Consider the following 15,250-nt stretch of genomic DNA (forward strand, 5'->3'; position numbering starts at 1 on the left):
TCTGCAAAATGGGGGTTATTATAGTGCCTACCTCAAAGGATTGTTCTGAGGATCAAAGGAAATAATGTATGTTATATGTTCACTTTGCAAACTTTAAAGCTATCAAAAAAGCTAGCCATTTTGGATAGCTATTACTATCCACCTACAGATCCTTTCCCCATCCCCTGACTTCCCACTCTAAGATGACTGAAGGAAGAAAAAATAGGGGAGAGAAGAAAAGAATCATGCAGGAGATGATCAATTCCCCTCCCAACATTAAATGAATCCCCTCCCACAATTCAGCTAGGAAGTGACAGATTCAGCTAAGAATTCAAGACTTATATAATTATGCTATAGATTCTATCTGCTAGTGCTTTGTAGTCTACATAGAATTTCCTTGTCTTATGAAGTAAGCAGGACAAAGAAAATTGTCTCTATTTTGTGAATGAGGAAGAAACTGAGGCACAGAGAAGCTAATGATTTGCCCATAGTCACACAGCTAGTAAGGGACAGAATGGGAAGCTGAACTCATCCTATGATACCTATTCCAAGGGATCCTTCCAATTTTCCCCTTTACCTCTTGCTCTGAAGACAAAAATTGGTATTTTCATATGGCTCTGATGTTTACCAAGGGCATTACTCATGTTATTTCATGTAATTCTCAGTGTACTCCTGTAAGCTGGGTATTAGTGACCCCATTTTACAGATAAGGAAACTGAGGCTCAAAGAGGTCCACTATCACCTAGCTAGGAGAAGCCAGTGAGAGAATCAAACCCAGTTCTCTCCTGAATTCAAGTCCAACATTCTTTCCATGGTACAATACCATGATGCCAGTACTTAAGTATATGGAAGGAGTGGGGCATCATTTCATAGTAGGGCTCAAGTCCCTGGGGGAAATTATTCTAAATGCTAGCCCTCGCATAGCACTCAGTGGTGCTCAGATCTCCTTTCCCCTTCTAGCACTCTTCTGTGGTCGATGATCTTGTTAAACAGTCACCACAGTCCGCTCTAGAAGGGAGTCTATCTTCCAGGGCATTCTGGGTCATGGACTGGGGCCAGGAATACCTGACATTCTCATGGCGGTACATGTACATGGTGTTGAACTGTTGTTGGTCCTTCTGACTCTCATCTTTCTTCATGTCCTTTAACATCTCATCAGCCACATGCTTGGGTAAGATGGAAAGCATAAGATTTTCCTGTAAGAAGAAAAAGAAGGGCATTGGCAGAGGAAAGTAGGATCAGACCCTGAATTTTCCAATAGGAACTTTTCACTTATTCTTATGGCATGTGTTATCTCAATTTGTTCTCCATGTATAGTCTCAACGATGGACTCAAGAATCACTGCAATGGAGGGTGGGATAAGGGAGGCCCTTGTCATTCAAGCAGTAAGTGTTTAAGTGAAAAGCGCTGTCCTTGGTGCTGGAAACAGAGAGAAAAACAATAGTTCCTGCCCTCCAAAAATTTGTGTTCCACTGGGAGAAACAGCACAAACACAAATAAGCACATTTAAACTATTACAAGATAAATACAGTGCAAAGTATTTGTAGGATGAAGGGAAGCAATAATAGCTGAGGGGTTCAGGGAAGACCTCATGAAAGAGATAGTATTTGAGCTGAGCCTAGAAAGGAGCTAGGGGGTCCAAGATCTAGAGTTAAGGAGGGATCACATTTTAAGCATGGGACATATCCTGTGCAAAGACAGAGAACCAACAGATGGCATAGCATGTAGATGGGACAGTAAGCAGGCAAGTTTGGCTAGAATGCAGGGTGCATGAAAGGGAGTGATGTGTAATTCAGTTTGGAAAGAGAGCCTAGCGCCAAACTGAAAGGTTTTAAATGCCTAGAAGTATCAGAGAGCCGCTAAAGGGATTTTTGCACAGGGCTGATGTAGTTAGACCCATGCTTTAGGAATATGAATTTGGCAGCTGTATAGAAGATGGATTGGGGAGGGGAGAAAAAGGAGAAAGGGAGACCAGTTAAGACATTCTGGCAAAATCCCATATAAAAGGCGATGAGAGCCACAGTGGTTGTGGTATGTATGAGTGGAAGGGAGTCAGATGGGGAGACAGAATCAACAAGGCTTGGAAGGCAACTGGTTAGATGGCTAGGGAAAGGAGGGAAGTGGGGTGGGGAGAGGGGTGGGGAGTGAGACTGAAGATTTAAGGTTGACTCCCAGGGTATGAATCTGGGAGGCTGGAAGAATTGGTGGCATCCTCAAAAGACACAGGGCAAATGGTGGCATCCTCAAAAGACATAGGGTAGTTAGGAGGGATTGGTTTAGGGGAAAAGATAATGAGTTTTTGCTTATAAATGAGTTTGAGATGCCCCTGGAACATCCAAGTAAAGTGTCCAGCAGGCTGCTAGAAATACAGGTGTCTCAGAATAGAGACTAGGGCTAGGTATATAGATTTTGGAGTCATCTAAATAGAGATAACTGCATCCATGGGACTTGAAGAAGTCACTAAGAAAGAGTACAGAGAATGAATTTGATCAATTTTATGAATTCCTTTCTGCCCCCAGGCCCAATACTAACTTGATGAGATTACAGGAGGTAGATGTTGCTGATCAGCTGAGGCTCAGGAGGATGGACTCTTGTCAGAGGAGTTGCTCCCCTTTCCTGATTCCATGACATGGTTCAACTTTATTTCTCCTTCCCATTTGTTCACCCTTGGACTTCCAGATCAGAGTACAGCAAGGAAGGGGATGATTTCTCTCTTCCTCAGCACTACCTCCCCACACCCCCAACCCTGGCACATTCCCAACTGAAGAACATAGTAAATACCCTGAAACCTGTGCTTAAGCCAGTCTGACAAACAAACTCCTGGCCCTCTGCTTCCTGGATGCCTTGTCCTTCTGTTTCTTTTTCTGAGAATGGGTCATAGATGAGCAATTTTTAGAAAGGATATTAAAAGTCTCATGGATTCCCTCATGGATAATCCTAAATTTGAGAGTTCTCAAGTTTTACAGTTCCCAAGAGATGTGAAGTTCCTGAGTTTGAATGTCAGCCATAAAACTTTCAGAGGGAAAAGATTTCAACAGCCTGAAATTTTGATAAGGAAAAAGATTAACTTGCAGCTAGAGAACTAAAGCCAGATCATGGTGGGGACAGAAAACTGGGACCTTGCTGGGACCTCCATGATATTGCTGTGAGCTAATCAAATGGTACAAATCTGAGGTGAATGAGGGATATTTGTCCAATAATCCCACAAAGTGTCTTTACTTTCAAGGAGAAATCTAATGGGTCTAATATAATATTTGAGGACATTATATTTCTCTTATCTTTTTATGGGCTCTTTTGAGTCCTTTTTTGTATTTTCTGTGCTAGGAAAAAAGAAAGGCTTTCCCCACATTTTACATTCAATGCCTATTCAGAAGTTGGGGACCCTGTTACCTACTTTGGGGAAAACCTAAATCCTAAACTTTATCCAGATTACACCAGAATTGTACTCTAGGGAGAAGACAATGGGCCAAAGAGAGAAACTAATCTTTTTTAAATTAGCCCCCAGGATTGAACACAGGTCTATGTGAGCTCAGTGTTTTTGGTGAGGGCAGGGAGAATGAAGGAGAGAAGAAAGACTGTTTCATGGATTGTAACACAATCTCAGTTTGAAGGAATCCTAGAAACCACCTAATCCAACCTATAATTGACCAACTCTATAGCATCTTCAACTAATATCCATCAAGTCCCTTGAAGTCCTCAAGGGTGGAGGAACCTAATACCTCCCAATGCAGCATATTCAACTACATCTGCTTTTTGTGAACCAGAGTAGTTAAATACAGAAAGACTTGTTATCAATAGGTTGGCCAGTTGGTGATTAATTATTTAGCTCTGATTACCAACAATGAGATGTGTAAAATGGCCCTCAGCCCTAGGGTGGTCTTCTGCTTATGAAGTAATAGTAGCAAAGAAGGGAAAAGAACAGGGGGTGCTGAAAATCTTAGTTTTTGAACTATGTCTAAACATTTAGCTATAAAACAACTCTGAGGTTTCACCTCAAACCATGTAAAATGTCAAAGATGACAAAATATGGGGCAAACAATGTTGGAGGGGCTGTGAGAAGACAGGAACACTGATGCACTGTCAGTGGAGCTATGAAGTAGTCCATTTGTTCTGGATTTTGTCACTATACAAGGAAAGTAACTAAACTGTCCCTGCCTTTGACAAAGTTATCCCACTAGTAAATGTAAACCCCATTGAAATCAATACAGAAATAAAGTTCTAGCATATACCAAATATATGGCTATAAACTTTGCAGTAGCAAAGAACTCGAAATTGGGGAATTGCTAAAAACAACAACAACAAACTGCCGTGCATGGATATAATGCAACATTATTGTGCAGTAAGAAATGATGAAATGAGGAATTCAGAGAAACATAGGCAGATTGATATGAACCGATAAAGACAAGGACTAGAAAGAACCAGAGAACAATATACACAATGACTACAATGATATGAAAGACAGAACACTAAAAGAATGTCTAACACTCTGAGTAACAGAAAAGCCAATGAACTGTTTAGAGAAGGCATGATGAAACATACCACCTCCCCCATGGCAGAGAAGTGGGACATTACTGGCACTGAATACTCTATACATTGTCAGATACAGTTATTGTATCAGATCACAGAATCTGATAGTTGGAAGGTGTCTGTGACCATATACTCCAATCCATACATAAAAGGAATTCTCTATTTAACTCTGGATACAGAGTCATCGACCTTCTTCTTAAAGACCTTCAAGAAAGAAGAAGCCACCATCTCCAGAGGCAGCCCATTCCACAACTCTAATTGAAAGAAAGTTGTTTGGGACAGCAAGTCTCCGTTTTACCTCTTTGTAACTTCTACCCATTGATCCTGATATTGTGTTCTACAGCCAAATAATACATCCAATCCCTTTTCCACATGACAGCCCCTTAAAGAGTTGAACACAGCTTTAATCAATCAACAAAGAAGTATTTATGAAGCATTTGCTAATGTGCCAAGCACTGTGTGAGGTAATGGAAATGTAAGTACAACGAATGGAAAAATCCCTACTCACAAGGAGACCATATTCTAATTAAAGAGACAACAACACTATATAAAAGTATAGACAACATAAATATCAAACAGTTCCCCAAAAGTGTCTTTATCTTCAAAGAGAAGTCTAATGAAGCTCATGTGATATTTTAGGGCTATATGTTATATTTCTGTATTTTTTCTTGGGTTCCTGTGAGTCTTTTGCATCTTTTGATTTTTTGTGGTGGAGGAAAGAAACAATTACCAAACCTTTTGTCCATGTTGTGATAATCATCAGTGATAATTCAGGAATTGGGGACCTGTTAACTAACTTTGGGAAAAACCTAAAGCCACACCTAAGCTTTATCCAGATTTTCTCAGAATTATATTCTAAAGAAGGGACAATGAGAGGCTGATTAGCTTGCCTGTGGTCACATAGTTGTATCAGAGGCCACCTGAATCCAGATCTTTCTGACTAAAAGGCTAGTCTTCTTCATTCTCTCTCTTTCTCTCTCTCTTCCTCCCCCCTCTCTTTCCTTCCTTTCTTTTTTCTCTCTCTTCTCTCTCCATGTGTACATATATATGTACATACATACACATTCATATATATATATATCTTACATACATACATATGTGTTTGTATTTCATGGTTTTCAAAGTACTTTCTTCATAAGATCCTGTGAGGCAGATAATAAAAGCATCATTGCTTGTATTTTATAGGTGAGAAAAATGAGACTCAGAAAGGTCAAATGACTTACCCATGGCCACAGCTAATTTATAATAATAATAGCTAGCATTTATATAGTACTTTAAAGTTTGAAATATTGCTTCATTTGATCCTCATCACAACCTTGGGAGGTAAGTGCTATTGGCCCCATTTTACACATGAGAAAATTTAGGCAGCCAGAGGTTAAGTGACTTGTCCAGGGTCACACAGCTAGTAAGTAAACTGGATTTAAACTTAGGTCTTCCTGACTCCAGGCTCTGTGCTCCATCCATTATGCTAACGAAGTGCTTACTGAGTTAATTATATATCATTGTTCCCATATTTCAGATGGAGAAAATGAGGCATAGAGGTGAAGCAACCTGCCCAAAGTCACACAACTCATAAGTAGCAGAGTTTAGGACTAGGATGAAGTATATGGATATAATACAATATTATTATGCGGTAATAATTGATTCATGGTCTATTCTAATTTAATGGCAGAAAATGCTTTTTTTTATTTCCAATATAAGCGATGGTAAATTTAGGTTTACCTAACTCAGTATGGTTGTTAATATCCATCTTTCATTTCCATAGCGATGTACCTTATGGCCTTGAAGACTCTGGCAAACTTCATTAAAGCTGTGGAATGGGAGATCAAAATAAGCCCAGTGCATCGTGCCCTGATGGCACCTGAGGAGCTGTGGAGGTAGCAACAGTATCTGGGCCAATGTCTCTAGAGGTGCCCATCGACGTAGGCAAGCCACATCTGAAACCCTGGCTCCCCACTGCCTCCTGTATGTGTGTGTGTGTGTGTGTGTGTGTGTGTGTGTGTGTGTGTGTGTGTGTTCAGGGATACTCCCCCCATGCCCATCCATACTGTGTTCTCAAAGGAAGAGGGAAATCTTCAACAGGGACTAAATGACCCCAGGGCTGTCCTAAAACCCATCTAATGGGAACCAAGAAGCACATTCTCCCAGGTTACTGGGAATATTGGCTTGGGAGGAATTTTAAGAGAACCCAGAGACCTGGTGCCCTAGCCAGCTGCCAAGAGGTACCCAAGGAGGAGTCTCAGGGAGTCTTGAGAGGAGAAAGCAATCATCAGTACCACTGTGAGGTGAATGATTTACACTGAGAAAGGAGCCACCAGGGAGGTAGGGTTTGAATTTGGGGCTCCCTATCCTTTGTGCCACTGAGAGTATAGAAGGAGGAGCCCCACTATTCTGCAGAAGCTGCTTGGATCTTGATTATAAAGACAAGGGCCTAATCTTCTTATAGTTTCTAGAATGTAAGCTCTCTGAGGTCTCACTTTTATATTTGTACCCCAGCACCTGGCTCAGTGCCTGGCATAGAATAATCACTAAGTCAGTCAACAAGTGTTTTTTTAAGCATTTTCTCCATGCCAGGCATTGTGCTAAGTGTTGGGGGTACCAATAATAAAGTAAGACAATTCCTTATTGGGTGCTTAATAAATGTTTTTTGATTGACTGATTTGATTCTAGAAACCTGACACAATTTTATAAATTAAAAAGGAAGCTGGTATGTCTTAGGTTTAGGAGGAGATCTGGTCTTATCTACCAATTAAATAATGAGTATTTATTACACCCATTCTGTGCTCAGCAGCCAAGGTGAAGCAAAGATGAATAAGACACAATCCCTGCCATCCAGGATCTTACCATCTAGTCTTGTGAACAAATGACTGACAGGAAAGGCAGAGGACACTCAGTACCAAATGATGGGTAAAGACAAGAGTACGGGTAGGAGAGGATTCTGGTCCCAGGATCACAGGCTCTCAGAGTTGTACAGGGCCTCCCTGATGATCCAGTCTAATCCATTCCTGGAAAGGAATGACCATGACACCTTCTGTAACAAGTTCTCTAGCCTTGCTGGAGGATGCCCAGCAAAGGGGGTGGGAGGGGCCTAGCAGCAGCATCCTGTCCACCTTGAGATAGCTCTAAGGGTGAAGAGTTTTTTCCTATAGAGGATAATCTGACAGCTTTCAGCTGGGATGTTCAAGAAAGGTTTGAAGGAAGAGGTGGGACTGAAGCTGGACCTAAAAGGGCAGGAGGATTTGGACAGATGTGGAGGGATCATGAGATCACAGATTCAGAGCTGGCAGGAACCTTTGAGAGCATCTTTCAGTGTGTGTATATATGCATATGTGTATATATGTATATGTATGTATGTGTGTATACACACACACTTTCTATTCCTCAATAGTAGGTGTATTTTCCATAGCATTTTATTTATGTGTTTATTTCTAGTTACATTTTAAGTTCCAAACTATCTCCCTTCCTCTCCATCTCACACTAGAGAAGGCCACCATTTGACATAGATAGATAGATAGATAGATAGATAGATAGATAGATAGATAGATAGATAGATGGATGAATGGATGTAAAATCCTACTATGCATACTTCTATTTATCAGTTCTTTCTCTGGAGGTAGATAACATCTTCCTTCACAGGTCTTTTGTGGTTGATTTGAGTCTAAAATATTCAGAATAACTTAGTTGTTTACAGTTAATCTTCCAACAGTATTGCTGTTAATGTATACAATGTTTTCTTGGTTCTGCTAAGGGACTTTTATTTTCTTCTCATCCTTGCACAGTGCCTGGAACATCATAGGTGTTTAATAAATGCTTGCTGATTCATTAAATGGTCCAAAACATTATTTTACACATAAGAAAAAGGAGGCCCCCCATGGGGCACGTAGGTGGCAGCAGTGAGTAAAGCGCCCGCCCTGGAGTAGGGAGGAGCCTGTTCGGTTCTGGCCTCAGACACTTAACACCCACACAAAAAAAAAACTAGCCGTGTAACCTTGGGCAAGTTACTTAACCCCAACTGCCCTCCAAAAGGCAAAAAAAAAGAAAAAAAAAAGGAGGCCCAAAGAAAGGAGGGAGAAGAGATCCCAGACAAGAGGAAGGATATAGTCAAATTGATCTTTTAGGAAGATTAATTTAACAGTGGAATGCAGGATGGCCAGTTTCTTTCATCAAATATCACCTTTCCAGGTCCTCTCTTCTTCCATTCTGTCCTCTCTTGCCACATCCTCATCTTTCACAGTCTAAAGGTTCCTCTTTGACTAAGCTTTAGATCTGTCCTAATAATCTTTCTTTCTGTAAAATCCTTCTGGTACCATCTTTGAACCTCAAAGACACTCAAATCCAAAATAATCCCAACAATGCTGAGGCACTTGTGTTGTCTGGAGTCATTCACAGAATGTTGGGGATGGAATTAGAGATAAGCAGGACCAATTTCTTTATTCTACAGAGGAAACAGAGCTAGAAACACGAGGTTACTATGCCAAGTTAGCGGCAGAACAAGATGAAAATCTGGGTCTCGTTACTTCTTAGTACAGGACTAATTCAGTTCATCTCTCCCCATTACAGAACCGGAAGAGCAGTGGGATATAGTGGATAAACTGCTGGGCTTGGAGCAGGGAAGATCTGGGTATGCCTATCCAGACACTTAAATTAACTGTGTGACTCTGAGCAAGTCACTAAACCTCTCTGAATCTCAGGCAACTAACACTTTGGTTGGGATCTGTTGCTGGTAGAAAAAGCTCCCATGCCAAGAGTTCCCCAACACTAGCATTTCCATATGTAAAAATGATGGGCTTGGGGGTGGCTAGGTGGCACAGTGAGTAAAAGCACGGCCCTGGAGTCAGGAGGACCCCAGTTCCAGCCTCAGACACTTAACACCCACACAAAAAAACCAGCCGTGTAACCTTGGGCAAGTTACTTAACCCCAATTGTCCTCCAAAAAAGGCAAAATAAATAAATAAATGAATGAATGAATGAATGAATGAATGAATGATGGGCTTGAACTCAAAAGCCTCAGAAGTCCCCTACGCTCAATATCCATGGTCCCATGATCCTATTTATTGAATATTTAAAATAATAACAAATCTCAGCTGAAGTCCCACCGCCAACTCTCTACAACAAAAAGATTCTAGTACAGTGAAAAGATCTGGTCATCCCCTCTTCTCCTTGACCTTCTATAAAATGGAGTTACTGGAACGCCTTAAAACAGAGGCCAGGTTGGATTCTTCCTTTGTTACATAATATCCCTTCTCCACCTCTCCACCTGTCCCAGCTGGGGCTATAAGAACGTTGACCAAGTCAGGATAAAGGTAGCAGAAGAGAGAGGAATCCAGCTCATCCCTAAAGTCTGAGAAGTAGGCACACTAAAGAGCCCCCAACAACTAAGAAGCTACAACCTGTCCCAAGTTCTATTTTCCCAAATTCTTCAAAATTGTTATTCAGTCCTTGAGGGTCCTAGCCTTGGGGAATTCTTAATGCCTCAGAGCTAGGGTTCATTCAACTACTCTCAAACTATCATAAGATTATAGATTGCAGCTGGAAGAGATTAAAATTTATCATTATCCAGAATCCCAGATCTGGAGATTGAAGGATTATAAGTAGGGTTATAAGAGTTCATTTGGTTCTACCCCTTCATTTTACATGTGAGAAAACTGAGGGCTCAGGATAGTAAATGACTTGTCTAAGGTCACACAATTAGTAAATGGTAGAGCCAGGATTCAAACCCAGGTCTTCTGGTTCCAAATCCACAGTTCTTCCTGTTAGGTAGCACTGCCCCCCTTCCTTCCATGTGATTGAACCCCAAGGTTTGGTCAAGGATTTTGAAAGGGCTCCTTAGCCCCCAACAACCCCCAAGCAACAGTACTAAGCTATTTATTTGCTACTTAGCACAAAGGGTTCACCCAATACCTAGTTGTTGCTAAGTTGCAACAGCAGAAAGATTGAAGAGCTAAATCACTAGTTCAGAAGTACTTCCCTAGAGCCTGCTAGAAAAGGAAACCAACAAAAAAAGAAAAGGAAACTGGTAAAAGGAATAGAAATAACGTAAGGAGCTTATATTATGGGAATAATTAGAAGAGGTCAGTGACTTCCCAGATTCCATTACCCAGATTCCAAGTAGGATGCCAGCAATGGTATGGGGAAAGAGCTCCAAGAGAATGATATCCAGAGAACTGATAAATGGAAATATGTATAAAATAATTTTACATATACATGTATATATATAACATATACACATATTTGTATGTATATACAGATACACATATACCTATTTGTGTCTAATGATATCCATCCTTAGGGTGGGGGAGGGAAGAAATAAAAAAGGGGAAAAAAAGAAATTAACATGACTCCAAACCCAGAGCTCTTTCCACTTGATTACACATGATAACTTAATCATATATTTTAAAAGAATAGCAAGTTATACATAACAGATTTGCAAGTTGTGCATAAAAGATTTTTATGCGCAATCATCTTTTAAAAATTATACTATGTTATGGAAATGCTTGCTTTATTGCATAAATTAAAAATAAAATAAATTGTTTAAAAAGTTTGGAGTCAGAGGACCTGAGTTCAAGTGTTGACTCTAGGGGTGGTACAGTGAATAGGGCACCAGTCGTGGAGTCAGGAGGACCTGAGTTCAAATCCAGCCTCAGACACTTAACACAAAAAACTAGCCGTGTGACTTTGGGCAAGTCACTTAACCCCAATTGCCCTATCTTACCCCCTCAAAAAAAAAAAAAAGGCAAAAATAAATAAATAAATAAATAAATTTTAAAAACTGTTGACTCTCCCACTTTGCTACTTGCTACCTATGTGGCCTTGGGCAAGTCATTTAACCTTCCTGTACCTCCATTTCCTCAAGTGTAAAATGAGGATGCTGAACCAGATAGTTTCAAAGGATTTGCCCAGTTCCAAGTTTATCACTACAAGGTTATATAAAATACAGAAGGTTACTATGTAGTTTCAACACACTTTAAAGACACTGAGTTAAACTCCCTCATTTTATAGATGAAAAAATTTGGGATTAAGTGACTTGACCAAGGTCACACAGGTTATCAGTATCAGAAATGGGATTTGAATCCAAATCTTCTGACTTCAAGTCTAGTTCTACCATGGGACTCTGTATCCTTCCTCTCAAAAGTGAAGACTCCCCTCAAGAGAGCAGCATTTCACTCTAGCCACAGGTGAATGGAGTCATTCATAATAGGTATAGTCATCAGATTTAGAGCCAGTTACAATCTTAGCTTAATCTCTTCATTTTCACAGAAAAGGAAACCGAGGCCCAGAGAGGTGAACCAATAGGCAGAAGATGAATATTTTGGATTTGAACCCAGGTCTCCTGACTCCAAACCCAGGGCTCTTTCCACTACATTATACTGTCATCTCATAGTATTGGCTGTACACACTAAGTTACCATGGCAACCTGTCCCAGGGTAGCACATAGCCAAGTCCTCCATCATGTTGCCTCTTCATCTGGGAGAGCTGTTAACAGACTAGATACTGATCTTCCCTTAATATGCATGAGATTACTGGAGGTAGAAAGAAGCAATAAATAACCATAATGAAAATAAACCAGAGCTCAAGACTCTGGGGAATTAAAGTCTGATAAGTAAGATGTTTCATACAAAGAAAATTTGTGCCCCATAGCACTGGGGAGTGCATCAGGTTAGTGACTTGCCCTGGGATGTGAGTGAGAATGGAAAGGCCAGAAAGAATGCCATAGGTTGGGAATGTTCTATAGCACTCGTGGAGAGGTTGTTTTAAAACAGGAAAGAGTCCTGCCAATCTCCAGGTGAGGTCTGTGAGCCTTCCACCTTCAATGGACCATGGGACAGGAGTCACATGCCAAGGACCACCCAGGAACCAACTGAATGGAAGCTCCTTGAGAACAAAACCTGTTTCCCCCTCAGCACCTCCAGCACTTAGCATAGCACCTGACATGAAGCAGGTGCTAAACAAATGCTTATTGATTGATTGAGAGAAGATGTAATCCTTGACCTCATAGAGCCTCCAGCCTGGTAGGAGAAGAATGTATAAAACACAACACCTACTAATAAATGACAAACCAACTGGGTTTGTCAGCTGTTTTTTGGTCACTGGTCACTGGACCCAGATGGCTCAGGAGGAGAAAACGAGACTGGTGACTTTGCACAGCCCTGCCACTCTTAAATCCAATTCACTTGCAAGTCATGACATCACCTTCCTAATGTCATGGTCCTCTTCTAGAAGGAAGCACAAACAACAACCCAGGGCTGCAGCATGCCCCCGAGATTCCCATTCTGCCCTTCCCCCTTTGGTGGCTTGCATCAAAAGTTGTTAACAGATGACCTGGATAATCCACCATGAGAATACAGAAGACGGAAACTGTTCCAGAACAAATGAAGGGGCCCCAGCTGTGGATGATTAGAAGACAGCTCTGAGGGAAGACAAAGAGGACCAGCTGGTTCTGAAGAGAGTGAGCAAGAAGGGAGGGTAGAAAATGATGGCCTGTGTTTACTTGACAGCTGTTCGGTGAGGAGGGGAACAGAAGAAGACAGGAAGCAAGCAAGGCAGGAGGACAGCTGAGGAGGCAGGGCCCCCACCTTGGCTTAAGCTATTTTAGTTCTATTTATGGAAAGAAGGGTGAGAATTTTCAGATGAAGCAAAAACACTCCTGCAAGAGAGCAAAGGGAAGAGGCAAGAAGTGCTAACTGAAGGAGAAGCCCTAGGGCGACACTATGTGATTTGAGGGGAGGGCAGGAGGGCATCAGTGGTAGCTGAATTCAGCCCAGTCCACAGAGTTTACCAAAAAAGCAGCAAAATTCAGGAAGCTTTCAAAAGAGGAAAAAAAAACTTAAAAGAGAGCAAACAGATCTGGCCTCCTCTTTCTTAGCTATCATAGGGTCATAGCTTCAGAACCAGAAGATATTAAAGGGGACCAAGTTCCACCCCCACACTTTATAGACAGGGGTTGAAACACTGAAGCACAGATAGGTGACTTGCCTAGAGTCACACAGTACAGTGCCTGAGGTAGGATTTGAACTAAATTATTTCTGACTCCAAGTCCCTTTCCCTATCCTCTATTGTTTGGTCATTTCAGTCGTGTCTGACTCTTCATGACCCCATTTGGGGTTTTCTTGGCAAAGATATTAGAGTGGTTTGCCATTTCCTTCTCCACCCCATTTTACATATGAGGAAACAGGCAAACAGGATTAAGTGACTTGCCCAGGGTCACATAGCTTGCAAGTATCTGAGGCCAGATTTAAACTCAGGAAGAAGAGTCTTCCTGACTTCAAGCCTAGTGTTCTATCCCCACACCCCCCATCCTAGTCTACACCATGCTATAAATGAGGAACAGAAATGTGGATGACTTATTCATTTGAATTTGAATTGCTTTAGTAGGAAAAAAAACCTTCAGCCATATTTACCCAAGTTCAATGACTTCATTCTGGGTCTCTTTTCAGCAAGCTATACACCATCTAAAAAGTTTTTCGTCAGCAAGTGTGAATTACCACCTAAATTATCCTTTAGACTCAGATAAAACATAGTTCATATTATTAGAGCAGTTTTAACTCAGTTGAAAATAATTTGGTTTAACACTAGCTAACTTTTGCATAGAACAGAAAAACATCCAGGAACGTTGAAACTTGGACCTGTGATTACACACGCCTGTTAGCTGAGGCAACCTGTACAAGCCTGTGAATAAAAGAGCAGTTTTTCATAATCACATTCTTATGTTTATCCTGGATATTATTCCACTAGGAAGTCTAAGGCACAGCAGGTGAATTACAACCTTTTCCTAGACAACCATCAAAAGCAAATTGGAGGGGGCGACCAGGTAGCACAGCAAGTAAGAGCACCGGCCCCAGTGTTGGGATGACCTGGGGATTGCATCCGGGCTCAGACACTTAGCACCCCCCCAGAAACACCTGGCTGTGTAACCTTGAGCAAGTTACTTAACCCCAATTGCTTATTTAAAAAAAGCAAATTGGAGGGGCAGCTAGGGGGTACTGGCTCTGGTGTCAGGAGGACCTGAGTTCAAATTCATCCTTAGACACTTACTAACTGTGTGACCCTGGGCAAGTCACTTTACCCCAGTTGCCTTTTTAAAAAAAAGCAAATTGGAAATTTGCAATCTACAGAGTAGACTGGGGGAGTGAGGAGGTGGAAGGTTACATTCTTCCTAGAACACAGGAATGGAACCATCTAATCTTTTGGGGAGGCAATATGGAAAGAGCAGCAAAGATAGGGTAAAAAAAAATCTAGATCCAAATCCTATCTTTGACAATTAATACCTCCATACCTCTGGACAAGTAAAAACCTCCAGGGTCCAGGTTTCCTCATCATAAAATGAGGGCTTTGGACTGAATAGACCTTGAGATCCTTCCCATTTCTTCAATCTAAGATCCTATAAAGATTCCATAATTAAGGTGCACTACCCACCCCCACTCCACCCCACAATTCTGTCTTTTTTTCTCTGGTTGTCTCTGGATGATGTCAAGGCAATTCCTTTTCTGTAGGTCAGCATAAATAGCATTGAGGTTTCCTTTCTACATTATTTGACAATATAAACTTCCTTCTCTTGGACACTTTCTTCTCTTGTTGGTTCCCATAAGACCGCTTTCAAGGTGCACCTCCTAACCCTTTAAGATGGTTGCTCTCCAAGGTTCTGCTCTGAGGTCTTACCTATTTTCTCTGCACTCACTCCAAAGGCTTTAACTCTAATCAATATATCATGCATGATTCCCAAATCTCTCTGGCTTTCAAAGCCATC

At 41.2% G+C, this 15,250-nt stretch overlaps 1 protein-coding gene across 1 annotated transcript in view; it reads right to left on the reverse strand.

The window, feature by feature from the left end:
- ADCY3 (adenylate cyclase 3) overlaps positions 1-15,250 on the reverse strand; it is a 136,650-nt gene that overhangs the window by 55,577 nt on the left and 65,823 nt on the right. Inside the window, exon 4 of the mRNA XM_069071985.1 lies at positions 1,045-1,175. Coding sequence (XP_068928086.1) covers positions 1,045-1,175 — 131 coding nt within the window. The remainder of the gene's footprint in view (positions 1-1,044; positions 1,176-15,250) is intronic.

Source organism: Petaurus breviceps, unplaced genomic scaffold, assembly GCF_028583685.1.
Source record: "Petaurus breviceps papuanus isolate PSGF00001 unplaced genomic scaffold, PetGlider_PUasm1.0 90845, whole genome shotgun sequence".
Lineage (NCBI taxonomy): Eukaryota > Metazoa > Chordata > Mammalia > Diprotodontia > Petauridae > Petaurus > Petaurus breviceps.